Source organism: Chionomys nivalis, chromosome 13 (assembly GCF_950005125.1).
Source record: "Chionomys nivalis chromosome 13, mChiNiv1.1, whole genome shotgun sequence".
In the NCBI taxonomy this organism is placed as follows: Eukaryota; Metazoa; Chordata; class Mammalia; order Rodentia; family Cricetidae; genus Chionomys; species Chionomys nivalis.
In genome coordinates this window covers 41367393-41386440 of record NC_080098.1, presented here as the reverse complement: position 1 = coordinate 41386440, position 19048 = coordinate 41367393, and the positions used below count along the sequence as shown (strand labels likewise).

Here is a 19048-nt window from a genome sequence, read left to right as displayed (position 1 = left end):
CGCAAAGGCGAAACACTCACTCATGTATTAAAATATAAACAAAAAAATCCTATTAAGTTTATTTGCAGTGTTCGTGCCTGAGTATACCACGTGCCCGCACAGGCTGGGGTTAGGGGTAATCGCGAGCTGCCTTGTTGGGGGTTGAGCCTGGAACTCAATCCTCTGGAATAGCAGCAAGTGTTCCTTCTTGTCGGGCCCTTTTCCTTACTCCTCCCCACCTCTCTCTGGGCTTTAATATTCAACAACTCATGCTATAGGGTGATTCAGCGAGAGCCTTTTAAAGAGCTTTCCAGTTAAGTGGGAGCTCTCGGTGCTTCCCCATCATCTGGGAAGTTTTGGGGTGAAAAAGGGAGGGGCTTAAAATTTCTGGGTTCTACTGGCACAAGAGAACTGTTTACAGTGTTTTAAATTAGTTTGTGTAAAGAGAAGGCACATTAAATTCTCAGTGCGTCGATTTAACTAAGATTCTAAGACATCATAAGGGACCTGAATTAACCCCAAGCACCAGAGAACCTGACGGAGAAGTTGCCCTGTGAAGGACATCAACCTCCTGTCTACAACTTCCCTTGCAGAAGGAGAACAGAGAGAACAGTGAGAGCATGCATGGTCTGAGCTGTCCTGAGAACTATGCATACCCCCAAACCTTCATTCATGTGTACAGCACATAATTCACGAAGTTCCCGTTTGCCCTTTGATAATGAACGTGGAATCCTCCAATGCAGTTATCTGTTTTCCAGCGTGGCCTCCCTGATTAAATGCCACTTTTTTGTGACATTTGTAACACAATTTGTGCTCTTCACAAATCCTCTCTGGCATGTGAGACACGGCGGTTGATTCTCGTTTGTTGTCGGGACTCTAGGGACCAGAACTTAGTTAAAAAGTCCAGTAACATACTTGTAACTGCATAATCAATATTTGCTATTGCCGTTTAACTTGACACACTTACGGGATCCTGACTGGGTTAGGACCAGGTGCAAGGCAGTCCAGGCGGTGGTGTGGCTTCTTCCAAAGTGACCAGGCATTAGTTCACTGATCATTAGTCCTTGATGTTCAGTTGTTTATATGATCTTATTCTCTGAAATTCTTTCTTCATTTTTCTACTTGTAGTCTTTGCCAAAAATAAATAAACAAAATGCAAACACTAGAGAGAAAATCAGTTCCTGGATGGATGTTTTTGCAGACAAGAAACAGTTGAGACAGCGTTGAAACAAATAACACCAGAAGGAGGCACCCCTGCTCCAGTTCGGTCCCTCAAGGTTTACTTTCAAGCCTTGCAACCTTGCCCTTAGAATCCTTACAGGGCACTAATTGTGGCGAGATCACCCTTGATAGGAAGAAAAGAGATTGACAGTCAGTCACACAACAGGTGAAACGTGTAAATACAAGGCTTTGGATTAACGGATGGGCAAAAGGAGTGGGGAACCGTGTTGGTTTGGCTTTCTTAGGAATACCCCCCTGCCTTCCCTCCCTCCCTCCCTCCCTCCCTCCCTCCCTCCCTCCCTCCCTCCCTCCCTCCCTCCCTCCCTCCCTCCCTTCCTCCCTCCCTCCCTCCCTCCTTTCTTTTCTTTCACTTATTTTTCTGTTTTTACATCCCTATCGCAGTTTTCCTTCCCTCCTCTCTCCCCAGTCCTTCCCACCTCCCCGCCCCTTGCACTCCTCCGTTTCTCTTTACAAAACGGCAGACCTTTCATGGATATCAACCAGCCACAGTATACCAAGGTGCAGCAAAACTAGGCATCTCCTCTCCTATTAAGCTGGATGAGGCAACCTGGAAGGAGGAAAGGGTCCCAAGAGCAGGCAACAGAATCAGAGTCAGCCCGGGATCCCGCTGTTAGGAGTCCCACAAGAAGACCAAGCTACACAGCTGTAAGGCAGAGGGCCTAGGTCAGTTCCATGCAGGCTCCCTGGTTGTCAGCTCAGTCTCTGTGAGCCCCTATGAGCCCAGCCTGGTTGACACTGTGGGTTTTCCTGTGGTGTCCTTGACCCCGCTGGCTCCCACAATCCCCCTCACTCTCTTCCGCAGGGGGAATCCTTCTCTCTCTCTCTCTCTCTCTCTCTCTCTCTCTCTCTCTCTCTCTCTCTCTCTCTCTCTCTCTCTCTCTCTCTCGTCATTATCTTCGTTTCCCCAGGAAATAACAGCTACCAAGTGCGGAGAAGGGAGCCAGGAGGTCAGATGCTACAGAGTCAGCCAGTCTGCTCCTACAGAAGGCGACAAAGCAGGCGGAAGATGAACTTCAAGGAACTTTCTTTACAGAATTCTTTTTCCTGTTATGACTTACCTTTTCATTTTATATATATTCCCTGACTGAGTGCCTTAGATTCCTTTCACTGACTTTCTGGATCAGGACCAACACCTTGCTGCTCCCGGCCACCTCCCCGACCCAGAAACGTGGAGGTGGAGGACTGAGGGGGAAGGTAGAACTTTACTAACACAGATTATGTCGTAATAGCAACTGCTCTTTAACGCGTTTGAATCCTGGCCTGTCAAAGTGAGCGGCCTTTTCGCCTGGGGACAGTTTGGTGGGAAGTCCTCTGTGTACGGTCTCTCTGTGACAGCTGGGCCTCAAACTGCAGCGGAGTGGGCTGGGGTGGGACATGAGGACATTTATCTCACAGATTACAGGCACACAGGTCAGTCAATGAGGTGTCTTCACGCCTCCCTCCCCTTCCTGGGTGATTAGGGGAATGGAGGCTTTTGGTGTTCTCCAGCGCACTGGTCAAATCGGGGAGGGGATAGCACCGAGGGGAACCTCAAGGGCCCAAAGTTGCACATGGGGTAAACACTCATGTAGGAGTGTCCAGGCCATCTAAGGTGCCGGGTTTAGGTTTGTATCTGGGAGGAATCCCATCACTGCCAAGGATTTTCCTCCTTAACAATGTACCCTAAGCTCCCTAGGTTCCACTCAATGTTGTTTTCCACGAAAAAGCTTTTATGGCATATACTTCCTGCCTTAGTTGCATTTATTTTGCGGTGACAGGACACTGTGAACAAGGTAACTGATGAGAGAAAGCATTTAATTCGGGGCTCATGGTTTCAGGGGCTTAGAATCCATGATGGCAATGGCAGTAAGCATAGCTAGAGCAGGAGCTGAGAGCTCATATCTCCACCCACAAGCACAAAGGGAGAGGGAGAAGAGAAAGAGAGCCCAATCCTCAGTGACATTAGTGACGCACCTCCTCTTAAGCCTTCCCAAAGGGTTCCCCCAACTGGGGACAAAGTGCATGTGAGCCTATGGGGTCCATTCTCCTTTAAACCGCCACTCTTCCTAATCATAAATTAGAGGATGAAGTTGTTCATTTCAACAGTAATTGATGGGAATCGACTTTTCATCTAGTACATAAATACAAGCTATCATTAACCATTAATTTTAGTTCTAGCACCTTTACTCTGATCAGAGCATATCTAGAACTGCTGATCTGTAAATTCTGTACAGCGGTTCCCTTCTGTCTGGTTCCTTTTAGTTTCTTCAGTGTAACCTTGGAACTGGGAGAAGGATGATGGGGGGCTCTCAGAGGCGCCAGCTTCCTATGTGTGGGCAGCGAACTGCCCAGAGCAGAGGGCACCATCCAGTCAGAGGTAGACAGGATCCAGAGTGCTCAGGTCTGGGTGCTGGGGGATGTGGGATGTCAGGCAATCACAAGGCACCACTCTGAGTCCCATCATATGCTACTGAGTCGGCTATTAAAAGTATTTTAGCTGTGCATTACGAGTGAAGAATCTGTACAGCATCACTAATGAGGAAAATCCTCGGCAGTGCTGGGATTCAAACCCACATCCCTAAAGAGAATGAAACCTTAATCCAGCCCTCCCCAGATTTGATGGCATTCTGGAATGCCCTATTTAGCTCAGAAAACTCACTTATGTTCACCAGACAATACAAAGGATACAACAACCCAGGAGCAGCAAATGTAAGAGGCTCCAGTCTGGAAACTCTGAACTCTGAACGCTGCATTTAGAGATTGTTAGAAAGATTCAATCACCTCAACCACAGCAGCTTTTTTTTGTTTTGTTTTGTTTTTCGAGACAGGGTTTTTTTGTAGCTTTGGTGCCTGTCCCGGAACTAGCTCTTGTAGACCAGAGCTGGCCTCGAACTCACAGAAATCCACCTGCCTCTGCCTCCCGAGTGCTGGGATTAAAAAGGCGTGTGCCACCACCGCCCGCTTTATTAACTCAGACTCCAGCCCCTTCTGCTTCCCTATAGCCGAGGGGTAGGGCTGAAAGAACGGGCTGAACCCAAGGCTTGGGCAGTTCCGGTAGCAAACTCTTGCCTCTAAGCCAATAAGAATAAGAGGCTCTCATTACCAGGAGACTCCAAGGTCACCCAGAAAAAAATGATAAAAAAATGTTAAAAAAAAATCCCACAAAACATGCAGGAAATCTGGGACATTATGGAAAGACCAAACCTACAAATAATAGGTATAGAGGAATGAAAAGAAGCCCAGGTAAAAGGCACAGGAAATATTTTTAGCAAAATCATAGAAAAAAATTTCTCAATTTAAAGAAAGAGATGTTTATTAAGGCATAGAAGACATACACCAAATAGACAGGACCAAAAAGGAAATTCCTTGTGACACAATAAAAACACCAATTGTAGAAAATGAAGAAAGGACTGAAAAGCTTCAGGGAAAAGGACTATGTTACATATAAAGCCAGGCCCATTGTAACAATACCCAGCTTTTCAATGGAGACTCTAAAAGGCAGAAGGGCCTGGACAGATATTTTACAAACTCTCAGAAACCACAGATGCCAGCTCAGACTATAAAATTCAACAAAAGTATCAATTACAATAGATGGATAAAGAAAAACAATTTAGCAATTAAAAATTTAAACAATTTCTGTTCATCAGCCTAGAGCTACAGAAAAAAAAAAAAAAACTAGAAGGAAATCTTTAGTTTGAATAAAAGGCTAACTATACCCAAATTGGAATCATGGGGACCATGGGAGAGGATTGAAGGGGAAGGGAGAGGCAGGGAGGGGAGCAGAGAAAAATGTAGAACTCAAAAAATAAATAAATAAATAAAATCTAAGTTCATTCTTTTACCGGTGGACATTCAGTTTTTCCAGTACTATTTGTTTTGTATTCTTTTTCCCAGTGTATATTTTTGGAATCTTCATCAAATATCAGATGGCTGTAATTACATGTACTAATGTTTGTTTTTTTCTTAATTTTGTTCCACTGGTTTATATATGTATTTTTTGCCAGTACCATATTGTTTTATTATTACAGCTCTATAATACACTTGAGATCTATAATATGTGTGGTCTGGAATGGTAATCGCTCCTACATTGATATTTTTGCTCAGGATTGTTTTGGCTTTCTGTGAAACTTGTGGTTCCATATGAATTTTAGAATAGTTTTTTTAATTCTGTGAAAAATGAGATGGGGATTTTGATTGGGATTGTGTTTAATCTGCAATGGCTTTTGGTAGAATGGTTATCTTCACAACATTAATTCTACCATCTTCCTTATCTCTTTCTTTAAGATTTAAAGTTTATATTTTCGACATATCTTACCTGCTTGATTTATGCCTAGATATCTCATTTTCTTCAAGGCTATTGTGAATAGGAGCATGTCCATGATCTATTTCTCACCTCAATTGGTGGTGGTATATAGAAAAGCTACTGATTTTTGTAAGTTGACTCTGTGTGCTCCCATTTTCCGTAAATGGGAGTTGGCCATTTCTAGATGTATTTTTGTCAGATTTTTTTTGGACCTTTTATGTATAATATGTACCAATAAGAGTAGTTTGACTACTTTTCCTGTTTATATCCCTTTAATTTCCTTCTCTTGTTTTACTGCTCTAACTAGCACACTGAGATTGATGGAGGTGGGTCATCTTTCTATCTGTTGTTTCATTGGTTAAGTAATAAAGAAACTGCCTTGGCCCCTTTAATAGGACAGAAAATTAGGTAGGCGGAGTAGACAGAACAGAATGCTGGGAGAAAGAAGCTGAGTCAGGGAGTCGCCATGATTCTCCCACTCCAGACAGACGCAGGTTAAGATCTTTCCTGGTAAGCCAGCTCATGGTGCTACACAGAATATTAGAAATGGGTTAGATCAATATGTAAGAGCTAGCCAATAAGAGGCTGGAACTAATGGGCCAGGCAGTGTTCAAAAGAATACAGTTTCCGTGTAATTATTTGGGTGCATAAGCTAGCCATGTGGGCAGCCGGGTGCCGGGGACGCAGCCCCGCCGCTCCTATTACAACACTGAGATAGTGGACAAGTCTGTCTCAATTCTGATTTCACTGGCATTCCTTCAAGTTTTTATTCAATTAGGATGATGCTGGCTATGAGTTTCTCATATATACCTTTGATTATGTTGAGATATGGTCCCTGTAGTCCCATGAAGCATTTTAATCAGAACAGTATGTTGAATTTAGTTAAAGCCTTTCTCTGTATCTGTTGAGATGACCAATTGATTTTTGTGTTTGAATCCACCTATGTGATTTATTACATTTGACTTGCATATGTTCAATGATCCTTGCATAATTCCACATTATTATATGGAATAAATCCAGCATGCGCATGGTGGTAATCTTTTTGATGTGTGTCTGCATTCAGTTTCAAGTTTTTTGTTTTGGTTTTTTAGACAGGGTTTCTCTGTGTAGCTTTGAAGCCTGTCCTGGAACTCACTATGTAAGGTTTCAAATATTTTATTAAGGCATTTTGAACCTATGTTCTTCAGGAATATTGGCCTTTAGTTTCTTTGTTGTTGTTGTTGTTGTGTATGTATCTAGTTTTGGTATTAGAATAATACTGGCTTCATATAAAGAGTTTGGGATTATTCCCTTTCTTTCTGTTTTTTTTTTAAATAATTCAAGACATATGGATTGTAGATCTTTGGATATCTGGTAGAATTCTGCTGTAAATCAATCTGGCCTTGGATTTTGTTTTTTATCTGGAAGGCTTTTTATTACTATTTCAGTCTATTTACTTGTTATAGGTCTCTTTAGGTTGATGATTTCTTCTTAATTAAATGTGTTGGTTTAGTTGAATCTAGAAATTCATTAATTTCTTTTAGATTTTCCAACTTAATAGAGTAAACATTTTAAAATTATTCCCTTATAATTCTCTGAATTTCTTTGGTGTCTCTTCTGATGTCTCCCTGTTCCTTTCTGACTCTGCTAATTTTGGTCTTTATTATTTATTTTACTTAGTCTGACTAAGGGCCTGCTAATCTCATTTATCTTCTCAAAGAGACGGCTCTTAGACTTGTTGATTCTTTGTGTTGTTGTTCTTATTTTTAGCTTTAAGATTTCTGCTCAGATTTTTAATATTTCTTGACACCTACTGGGTTTGTATGTAATGCATCTTTCTCTGTCCCACCAGCCAGCTTCCAAATCATGAGATGGAGACTTAGTATTATGAAAGCTCAGCTGGTAGCTTAGGCTTGTTTTTAGCTAGCTTTTATAACTTAAATTAACCCATTTCCACTAATCTACACGCTGCCTTGAAACTTGTTTTCCTCATCTACATACTGTCCATTCTGCTTTCCTGTTACCTCCATGTCTCTTTACCCTCCCCCACTTCTTCCCAGCATTCTCTGTGCCTGGAAATCTTGCCTAGCTATTGACCATTCAGTTTTTTATTAAACCAACCAGAGTGACACTTCTTCACAGTGTACAAAAGGATTATTTCACAACATTTCCCCTGTCTTCCACTGAAGTCTAAACTTCAGTCCCATGGAGGCTCCACAGCTGTCTGTCTGGAGTTCATGAGTTTCCATGAGCTTGGTTCAGCTGTCTCTGTAGACTTCTCCATCACAATCTTGACCTCCCTTGCTCATATATTTTCTCTTCCCTCTCTCTGATTGGATTCCCGGAGCTCGGTCAGGTGCTTGGTTGTGGATCTCAGTTTGTGGTTCTATTAGTTACTGGATGAAGGCTCTATGATGATAGTTGGGGTATTCACCAATCTGATTAGAGGGGAAGGCTAGTTTAGGCTCCCTCTCCACTATTGCTAGGAGTCTTAGCTGGGATCATCCTTGCCGACTCTTGGGAATTTCCCTAGCACCAGGTTTCTCCATAGCCCCATGGTGGCTTTCTCTATCAAGATCTCTCTTTCATTGCTCTCCCATCCATCCCTTTCCTTCCTTGAACATTCTGTTCTCTCATGTTCTCATCTCCCATCCTCTTCCCTTTACCACCCCCAACCCCAGTTTAACCAGGAGATCTTATCTAATTCCTCTTCCCAGGATGATCCATATGTCCCTCATAGGGTCCCAGGAAACACTTTCTGGAAGACTTTGCCTTGGTGATGCTGGCCTCTTCTTGATCACAACTCATTGCTTCCTCCAGCTAACCATCATTAATTGTCCCAGTAAAATCAAAATTTTACTTTAGTGTTCTGGTCTCTTGTTAATCACAGTTAGCTGACCAGAAACACAGATTCTTCATTCAAAATATCAAATGGTCCTGATTTAGTCTTTCAGGTACTTTCAATCTCCTCTGAAATTTCATGAGCCAGGTCACCATTATCTCCATTTTTTTTCAATATTCTTATCTTCTAAGCTCCCACAATAGTTCATTAAACTCTCAACACTCAGTGGTTTTTCCAGCTCAAAGTTCCAAATTCCTTCGACAATCCTCCCCAAAGTGTGACCAAGTCTTTCACAGTAATATCCCCTGAACCTGGTACAAATGTCTGCCTTAGTCTTTCATTGCTGCAATAAAAACCACAACCAGAAGCATGGGAAGGGAAGAGCGTGGTTGACTTATACTCCATTCCATAGCCCATCTTCAAAGAAAGTCAGGGAAAAAACTCAAGTCAAGAACCTCCCAAAAAAAAAAAAAAAAAGCCGGGCAGTGGTGGTGCACGCCTTTAATCCCAGCACTCGGGAGGCAGAGGCAGGCGGATCTCTGTGAGTTCGAGACCAGCCTGGTCTACAAGAGATAGTTCCAGGACAGGCTCCAAAACTACAGAGAAACCCTGTCTCAAAAAACCAAAAAAAAAAAAAAAAAAAAAAAAGAACCTCAAGGTAGGCAATGATGCAGAGGCTGTGAAGGAGTGCTGCTTACTTACTTGCTTCTCATGGCTTTCCCATTCTGTTTTCTTTCTTTCCTTCTTTTTAAAAAAATGCTATTTATTGCTTGTGGCTTGCACATCATGCATCTCAACTGCATTCATCTCCCCATCCCTTCATACCCGCCCTTTGCCCTTGCAACCTCTGTCCCACAATAAAATAAGATTAAGAGAAAAGAAAGATGAAAAAAACAAAAAGCTCATTGTGAATACTATAGTATGATACAATGAGTTATACAGTATAGCCTTTAGTCCATATATGTTACTTGCAAGTGTTCATTGCAAAGAGTCATTGGTCTGGTTCGAACCCTATGGTTTCTGCTATAGTAACAATAGTGGGTTCTCACTGGGACTCCTCTTAAGTATACCATCATTGCCCTGCATTGTAGAAGTCCTGCAACTTTGGGTCTACAAGTCCAGCCTCTTCATGTGCTCCAGCATATCATAGATAGCATAGATTTTGGGGTGGGTCGACTCAGCCCTGATTTTGGAACTGGATAGTTGCAGGTTTGATCCGCCCACCAGCTGTTTCTCACCAGGGTGAGCTCTCCAGCACTGCCCCAGCTAGTTCACCCTATGAAACAAGGAGCAAGGGGTGGGGTAAATTCTCCTGCCTTCACACCCTCTGGGCTGCTTCACCCTCACCTACCCCATCAGGGCCAGCTCTACTGTGTTGGCCAGGCAAGGTGCAGGGCCAATCTCCCCAGCTCTGCAGCTGATGAGGGACAGGGGTAGCTCTTCTGCTGTTATGATCTCAAGGCCAGCTCTCCCACTGACCACAGGTGGTGAGAGGTGGAATGCAGTGGTATTTTATGTGTATTTTAATAAATAAAGCTTGCCTGAAGATCAGATTGCAAAGCTAAGCCACTAGAGGCCAGGGAGTGGTGGCACACACCTTTAATCCCAGGGTGCGGGAGACAGAGGCTGACAGATTTCTACAAGTTCAAGGCTATTCCGGGCTACACAAGATTGATCCAGAAACAGATTTAGGTGGTGGTGGCTCACATCTTTAATCCCAGTGTTTGGGAGTCACACACCTTTAATCCCAACACTAGAAAGGAAGACATAGGAGAGATACGACTGGGCAGAGAGAGGAATATAAAGGGGAAGAGACAAGAACTCACTGGAGTGTAGAGTCTCAGGATTCACGGAGACAAGATCTGGCCCTTGTGGTCTGAAGGTTTGGTAGAGGTAAAAGGTCTCTCTAGTGGTTGGCTGCTTTGCTTTTCTGATCTTCAGGTTGAACTCCAATATTTGCCTCTGAGTTTTTATTATTCATGATATATTTGGCACCCAACTTTTGGGGTACGAATTCATGAAAAAGTCATTAGCCTGTGACTTTATTTATTTATTTATTTATTTAATTTTAAGTTGATATTTATTGAGCTCTACATTTTTCTCTACTCCATCCCCTGCCTTCCCTTCCCCTTCAATCCTCCCCCAATGTCCCCATGCTCCCAATTTACTCAGGATATCTTGTCTTTTTTTACTTTCTACTTCCCATGTAGATTAGATCTATGTAAGTCTCTCTTAGTGTCCTCATTGTTGTCTAAGTTCTCTGGGATTGTGGTTTGTAGGCTGGCTTTCTTTGCTTTATGTTTAAAAACCACCTATGAGTGAGTACATACGATAATTGTCTTTCTAGGTCTGGGTTACCTCACTCAAAATAATGTTTTCTAGCTCCATCCATTTTCCTGCAAATTTCAAAATATTGTTATTTTTTTCTTCTGTGTAGTACTCGATTGTGTAAATATACCACATTTTCCTTATCCATTCTTCGATTGGGGGGCATTTAGGTTGTTTTCAGGTTCTGGCTATGACAAACAATGCTGCTATGAACATAGTTGAGCACATGTCCTTGTAGCACGATTGAGCATCCTTTGGATATATACCCAAAAGTGGTATTCCTGGGTCTTGAGGAAGGTTGTTTCCTAATTTTCTGAGAAATAGCCACACTGACATCCAAAGGGGTGGTACCAGCTTGCATTCCCACTAGCAATGCAGAAGTGTTCCCTTTTCCCAACAACCTCTCCAGCATAAGTTTCTTTATAAAAAAATCAGGTGTTTGAAGATGTGTGGATTGATATCTGTGTCTTCTATCTGGTTCCATTGGTCCTCCTGTCTGTTATTATGCCAATATCAGCCTGTTTTCAGTACTGGAGCTCTGTAATAGAGTTTGAAGTCAGAGATTGTGATGCCTCCAGAAGTTCTTATATTGTACAGGATTGTTTGACTGTGTTTGGTTTTTTGCTATTCCATATGATGTTGAGTACTCCTCTTTCAAGGTCTTTGAAGAATTTTGCTGGGCATTGCTTTGAATCTGTAGATTGCTTTTGATAAGATTGCCATTTTTACTATGTTAATTCTGCTTACCCAAGAGCATGTGAGATCTTTCCACCTTCTGGTGTCTTCTTCAATTTTTTTCTTCCAAGATTTAAAGTTCTTGTCAAACAAGTCTTCTACTTGTTTGGTTAGAGTTACCCCGAGATATTTTATGCTGTTTGTGGCTATTGTGAAGGGTGATATTTCTCTGATTTCTTCCCCAGCCCTTTTATCCTCTGTGTACAGGAGGGCTACTGATTTTTTTGAGTTAATCTTGTATCATGCTACATTACTGAAAGTGTTTATGAGGTGTAGAAGTTCCTTGGTAGAATTTTTGGGATCACTTTTGTAGACTATCATATCATCAGCAAACAGTAAGAGTTTGACTTCTTTCCAATTTGTATCCCCTTGCACTCATTTTGGTGTCTTATTGCTCTAGCTATGACCTCAAGAACTCTATTGAATAGATATGGAGAGAGTGGACAACCTTGTCTTGTTCCTGATTTCAGTGGAATCACTGTGAGTTTCTCTCCATTTAGTTTGATGTTGGCTGTTGATTTGCTGTGTACTGCCTTAATTATGTTTAGGTATGTTCCTTGTATCCCTGCTCTCTCTAAGACCTTTATCATGAAGGGATGTTATATTTTGTCAAAAGCTTTTTTGGCATTTAATGAGATGATCATGTGGTTTTTATTTTTCAGCTTGTTTCTATGGTGGAGTACGTTGACAAATTTTCATATGTTGAACCATCCCTGCATCTGTGGGATGAAGCTGACTTGATCATGGTGAATGATGGTTCTGATGTGTTCTTGGAATTGATTTGCTAGTATTTTATTTAGCATTTTTGTATCAATGTTTATGAGTGAGATTGGTTTATAATTCTCCTTCTTAGTAATGTCTTTCTATGGTTTGGGTATCAGGGTAATTGTAGCCTCAGAGTTTGGCAATGTTCTTTCTGTTTCTAATGTGTGGAATAGTTTAAGGAGTATTGGTATTAGTTCTTTAAAAATCTTGTAGAATTCTGAGCTGAAACCATCTGGTCCTGGGCTTTTTTTGGTTGGGAGACTTTTGATGACTGTTTCTATTTCTTCAGCAGTTATAGGTCTGTTTAATTTGCTTATCTGGTCTTTATTTAAAATTGGTAAGTGATATTTATCCAGAAAGTTGTCTATTTCCTTTAAGCTTTCCAATTTTGTGGAGCACAGGTTTTCTGTGCTGCTGTGCTGCAGAGTTTGTAGATCAGAATACTCTCTACATAATAAGTGTAGGACAAATTGATAAAATTTCCTTGGGAAAAATGACTTGTAAAGTTTACTCCTAGCTTATTCCATAATCCAGCAGTTCCTATAGTAGACACAAATACACAAAGACTTTGACTATATGTTCAGTGATCATTATGTAATCATTATGAAACCATTCACATAAGCTGGAAATCATCATGCGTGAATGTCTATTAGCATTGGAATCTATAATAATAACATGCTTACACAATGGACTGTGAATGACAGGTGGACACAGTAATGAATAAATCATATAAAAATGTCAAGCAAAAGACGAAAATCCCCCAAAGTGGCATATTTTCTTTGCTTAAATTAAAAGCAAGTAAGTCTAATAACACATGTCATTTAAGCACTCCCACATGAATGTAGGGTAAGATATATTTTAATTTTTAAAGTGAGTGTGTAATGAACATGATTCATTACCATGACTCACTTTGAGTCAGATAGACATGGGAGAAGAGTGGGAAGGCAGAAGGCTCCAACCTATTGCTAAGTTTCCAGTCCTCAAATTGGGGATAGCCTCAAGAATTTTTCACCTGTTACTTTAATTCATTAAACAAGGATGATAAAATTCATGTACTAATGATTATGATTACTTCATAAGTATGTTAAGAGACGAACTATTTTCTGTTCCATAGATGAAACACTTAGATAAGTTCTTCAGTCTGATATCCATTTCAAAATCAATCAAAAGACATTTCAAATATTCTTAATTTTTAGAGATAATGTAATACTTCTAATTTTCAATATGGACTTAATACAATACTAAGTATTTAAACCTATGAAACTAACTTCTTATAATTAACAAAATTTATTTTGGCATACTAAAATTATAATTAAAAGGATATCTTAGATATAAAATATAAATTTATAATAAAATTAATAAAATTTTATTTTATTAGTAAAAATCTAAAGCAAAATTAAGAGATGAAACCATTGTCTTAAGGGAACCCTTTATAAAATTGGAATTTGGACAGGATTCTGACTATAGTTACAGATTTCCTTAATCACCTCTGTGCAACACCATTCCCCTTGGGCCTAAACCACACCAACACAGTAAGTAGCCTTTAGAGTTGCACACAAGTACTTCTTCACTATAGTTAAGTAGCCTTGGAACACAAAGCAAACAACACAGTGCCCTCCTGCAAAATGTAAGGTGTAATTATGAATAAGAAAATGCAGTAAACAATTTCAAATATTGAACCAAAATATGGTGAGCCAAAACTGATTTACTCATTTTTTTATTTTTTTTCAGATCTAATTTTAATCCAACATTCAAATTAAAAGATATTATTACTATTACATCTTAGTCCAACTATTACCTTTAAGTATGACTAGGTTTGTGGGATGGATATAAAGAAAGCTGGTAGCTAACTCAATTTTGTGCCAACTTTGGCACTTTCACATCTTTCTGCACAAGAACTTTCTCTGCATTATTAATGAAAGGAGAGGTCATCATAGTGGGCTCACGGGCACATTTGTCTAGAGAAAAGCATGACAACTTCAAGTGCTTCCTGCCTGGAAACCCATTCTAACCATCCTGTCCTCTGGTGAGTATTGTCTACTGCATCTAACAGAAGAGCCAGAACCAGATCATAGACAGTGTGGGCCTCAGCTGAACATACAAACACAATTCTGAAAGGTGTAGCATATGTACATACTATGGACACGTTGGAGACCTCTTAGGAGAGAGGACAAAAACTCAAGGTCAAGAGTTTGTGTGTTTTGATGTTTCTGAATGGTCTTCAGGCATCAAGAACCTTGCTAAGTATTCTAGATTTTCTGTCACTTAAGCCTCCTCCAAGCATTGAACAAAGCAGGTTCCGTTTGAATAGCAGCAGGTGAAGAAACCAAGAGCTACAAAATTCGATAGCCTGATGAAGTTCACACGGTAAAGCAGAGGCAGAGACCGTGGCAGGAGATAGGTTTTCTGAAGCCAGGATCTTAACTCTTTTGACCTGATCTTTTTCTGTTTGGACTTCGTATGACAGCAATATACATCTTGGTTTACCATTAATAAATGAACATGTTTTATTAAGATGGTTTCAAAATTTTGTTTCTGTTTTCTCATCAGATCATTATATATATCTATGCCCAGATATGCTTAGTTAATTTATCTTAAAAACTATTGACTATTGTTCCATTAGTAATTGAAACAATATGTTAAATTACTGGAAACTGAAATATGCCAATGACAAATCAGCTTTGTTTTACATTGTAGCTGCCGCTTTTGACCACCTATGTTTTCAAGTACAGTATTCTAAGCCTTATTTTTAACATTATACTCACTTTCATTAGTTAAATGATGCCCCAAATTTGAGGCCAAAGGCTTACACTGATAAACAGAATGGTTAAAACATGAATGACGCTATGTTTAGGTTACAAAGAGCATTTCTGCTGTGGCATTTATAATAAGAATGCCCAGGGTCTTAAGCGATCCAAACTTTATGAAAATCCAGTAAGATTTACATCTGAAAATACTGACATGTGTTTAAGAAAGGTATCCCCAGTTTTCTTCCATAGTGTTGAATTTCTACAATGTTGCTCTCATCTTTGACTTCATGAATTTGAGGCATGGGTGAAGCCATGACAGCCCCTGGACAGGGACAAAACAAACTTGAGAATTTAGGTCAGGCAGCCAAAGGAACATGTGATAAGGTGCTCTTCCTGTAAAGAGAAATATAAGGGTTTATTTGAAAATAACTTCTAAAGCTAAAAGAAACAAGATGTATTTAATACATCTATCTATCTATCATCTATCTATCTATCTATCTATCTATCTATCTATCTATCTATCTATCTATCATCTATCTCTATATATACATTTATCTATGTATCTCTCTCTCTCTCTCTCTCTCTCTCTCTCTCTCTCTGTGTGTGTGTGTGATATGCACATATTGGTCAAGGAACAAGTACCAGGAGTTACTGCTCTCCTTTCACCCTTATGTGGGTTCTAACATAGAATTCAGTCTTCAGACTCACAAGATAAGAGCCTTTTAACTGCTGAGCTATATTTCTGGACTTCCAATTTTTGATAAGTCAAATGATCCAATACACACTTAGTTACCAGACTGTTTATCTACTCAGCATCTTCCTTATTTTGTCATTGTATCTGTCTTATTTATTAATTAACCCACGTTAGATGGGAAGCTATGGTGATTAGACCACTTCTGGTATTTATTGTGGAATTAAAAGAAAGAGCTAGTGCCTAGGTTTCACCAAAAGGGAGATTTTGTGCTCAGTGTAACAGGCACCACTTAAAAGGAAAGCCCATTTCCCTGCCCCTGAGCTGTTGACTGTTCTTTGGAAAGAGCATCTGTGCTGCAGACAGCTAGAGTCAGAACTTCTGAGGTCCGTTTCTACCTTAGAAACCGTGGCATTTTAGTTCTGAACATTCTCCACTTTAAGAAACCCAATGAGCACAGATAATTAGTAACCACAGCATTTCGGGAGCTGACATCAGCTCCTGATCCTGCGGTTTCTCTCAACAGAACGTGTCTCATGCTACAGTTGTGCATACTTTTGTGCACAGAAGAGAAGCACATTTGTACATTTTAGAAGCCAGGTTAAAAAAACAAGATGTTTGAGTTTAGCTCTAAACTATGATGTAAAACCAGTAGCACAGAAGGTGAAGGTGTCAGGGATAATAGTGCTTATTTGAAGTGTGGGTAGTCTGTCTTTTTAAAATTAAAGCTAAGCTCAGATTCCAGAACTTTCATGAGCATTAATGTTCATAACGTCCCACTGAAGAAGGGAATAGTATATTCACTTCACATATGAAGATCTTAGTACTCAAACAGGTAAAATTACTGCCCAAGAGTACAGCTTATGCACAGTTTATGACTGGGATTTAATGTCATGTACATTGCTTGGAATTTATCAGGGGTGCTTGCAACCCCACACTTGCAGCACTTGGGAAGTAAAGGCAGAGGGATCCTGAAGTCAAGGTCAGCTTGGGCTATAAGAAACTGTCTCAAAAAGCATCCCCCATCAAAAGAAAAAGAAAAAAGTTCATCTAAGTACTATATTTGACTTCCCATTGGTATAAAAACATCCTACTAATACAAAAACTTGATATTCGGCTAAATTTATTCTTTCGTACTAAGAAAACTACATCTTCACTCCATATAGTCTGTGAATAAAACTTCATTTTTTATTTTTCATGCTCTAAGGTTTATATAACAATGATTTACTTGAGATAATTTATCATCATCTTATTTGAATGAAAATGAGGTTTTATTTTCATGCCCATAAGAACACTATAAAGATAAGAAACTCTACATCTGCAGTTCATGGTCAGAGCTCACTGGCAAAGGAGATGCTGAATGACTGAACTTTACATGTGTGTAAGGATATGTCACACTATTCAGAAATAGCAAGGCTCATAAAAGTATTATTCCTTATCTCTTCTCTTTTAGAGGTAACCAGGTGATGGTTTTTCTTAACAGGCTCCAAAGTAGCCAGAAAATCCCCTTGCTACTGAGTTTGATAAGGACGGCCATTCTACTGTTTGTCGTATGAACTGTCTCTTGCTAAATCATCGGCCTGGCCTCTTCTGTGGAATGGGTGAGGGACCAGAAGCTGACAGTGGCTGTTGCTATGCATCTGTGATTCTGGAACTAGTTCAATGTTTAACCCTGAAATAGATCCATAAAGTTGAGTAGACCATGTAGCATTTTAAAGGTATTCAAAGTGACACAAAACTCATAAAGGGTAATCATTAGAAAGGTTATTTCTTGAGAAACAAAGGCATACCATCAACGACGACAACAAAAAGTGTAGCTGTGAACCCTAAAATAGATACAGAAAGCCTAATGCCTGCAATGCTGAAGAGAGGAAAACTCAGAGGAGAAGGAAGAGGTGATGGTGTGACTATGGTAGTTAGAACGGCTGGGAAGTAGGCGTTTGTAAATGATCACAAGAAAAAGGATTATGCTATCAAGTGGTGGAGCATATAAAAAGTTAAAACTTTTTGCTTGAAGTTTAGCTCCTTTGATAAAGGAATACTTTATTATAATCAAGTGATAAATGTCATAGGGGAATATTTCAAGATCTTTTCCATTTAAGCAGGGTATAGTGGTTCAAGGCCAGCATAGGTAACACTGCATAGGCCTGAGTCATATACATATACCCACACATGCATACACACATACACACATATACAGCATATGACATCACTTTTATAATTATTATGGCTTTAACACACAATCAAAAAACACAGAACTATGGGTGAGGTGATACTGAATATTCTTGCTTTCCAATGATTTCTAATGCACAGGGACTGAGTTCAGTTCAGCACATTGTAGAATCATTTGGATACAAGTAAGCATGGAGAAGCTCTGGTCATTGACAAATATTTTTAAATATGCTACAATAAGAAGACACACACAAATGGATGGATTTTAGATACTCATAACAAAAGCCAAAGACTTTCCATTTTTGGTTACGATAGTATTGTTTCCTAGCCTTTCCTGAGGAGCAATGGAAATGAACAGCTCTGGAGAAGACTTCATCCTTCTGGGGTTTTCCAGTCGACCCCAGCTGGAGCACATCATCTCTGTCGTTGTCTTCATCTTCTATATCGTGACTCTGGTAGGAAACACGACTATCATTCTAGTGTCCTATCTGGACTCGCAGCTCCACACTCCCATGTATTTCTTCTTATCTAATTTGTCCTTTGTGGACCTCTGTTATACGACGAGCATTGTCCCACAGATGCTGGTAAATCTATGGGGGTCAAAGAAGTCTATCACATATGGAGGGTGTGCCCTCCAGTTCTTCTTCGCCCTGGACCTGGGAGCCACAGAATGTCTCCTCTTGGCTGTGATGGCCTATGACCGCTATGCTGCTGTTTGTCAACCTCTTCACTACATGGTTATAATGCACCCTGTTCTTTGCCAGAAGATGGTGTTGTCGGCCTGGCTGGGTGGTCTCGGCAGTGCCTTAATTCTTTGCTCCTTGACTTTGAAGTTGCCAAGGTGTGGGCACCGGGAAGTGGATAACTTTTTCTGTGAAATGCCAGCATTGATCAAGATGGCTTGTGTCTATTCCAGAGTAATTGAGGTTGTTGTGTTTACCCTTGGAGTTATATTTCTTCTAGTACCTCTATCACTAATTCTCATCTCCTATGGAGTCATTACTCAGGCTGTGATGAAGATCAAGGCAGCAGCAAGGTGGAAAAAGGTTCTGAATACATGTGGTTCCCACCTCACAGTAGTAACCCTGTTTTATGGAACACTCATTTATATGTACATGAAGCCACAGAATACCATATCCCATGAGGAAGGACAGTTTTTTACTCTTTTTTACACCATTGTCACCCCCAGTCTTAACCCTTTGATCTACACCTTAAGAAACAAAGATGTAAAAAGTGCAGTGAAGCGAATTCTAGGAACAGACAAGCATTCTGCCAAAATGTGA

General features: G+C 40.2%; 1 protein-coding gene across 1 annotated transcript; it reads left to right on the top strand.

Moving 5' to 3' along the window:
* The first annotated feature begins 18109 nt into the window (after positions 1-18109).
* On the top strand, positions 18110-19048 carry LOC130886075 (putative olfactory receptor 2W6). Its single transcript, XM_057787980.1, has one exon. The coding sequence runs from the start codon at positions 18110-18112 to the stop codon at positions 19046-19048; it is 939 nt and encodes a 312-aa protein (XP_057643963.1).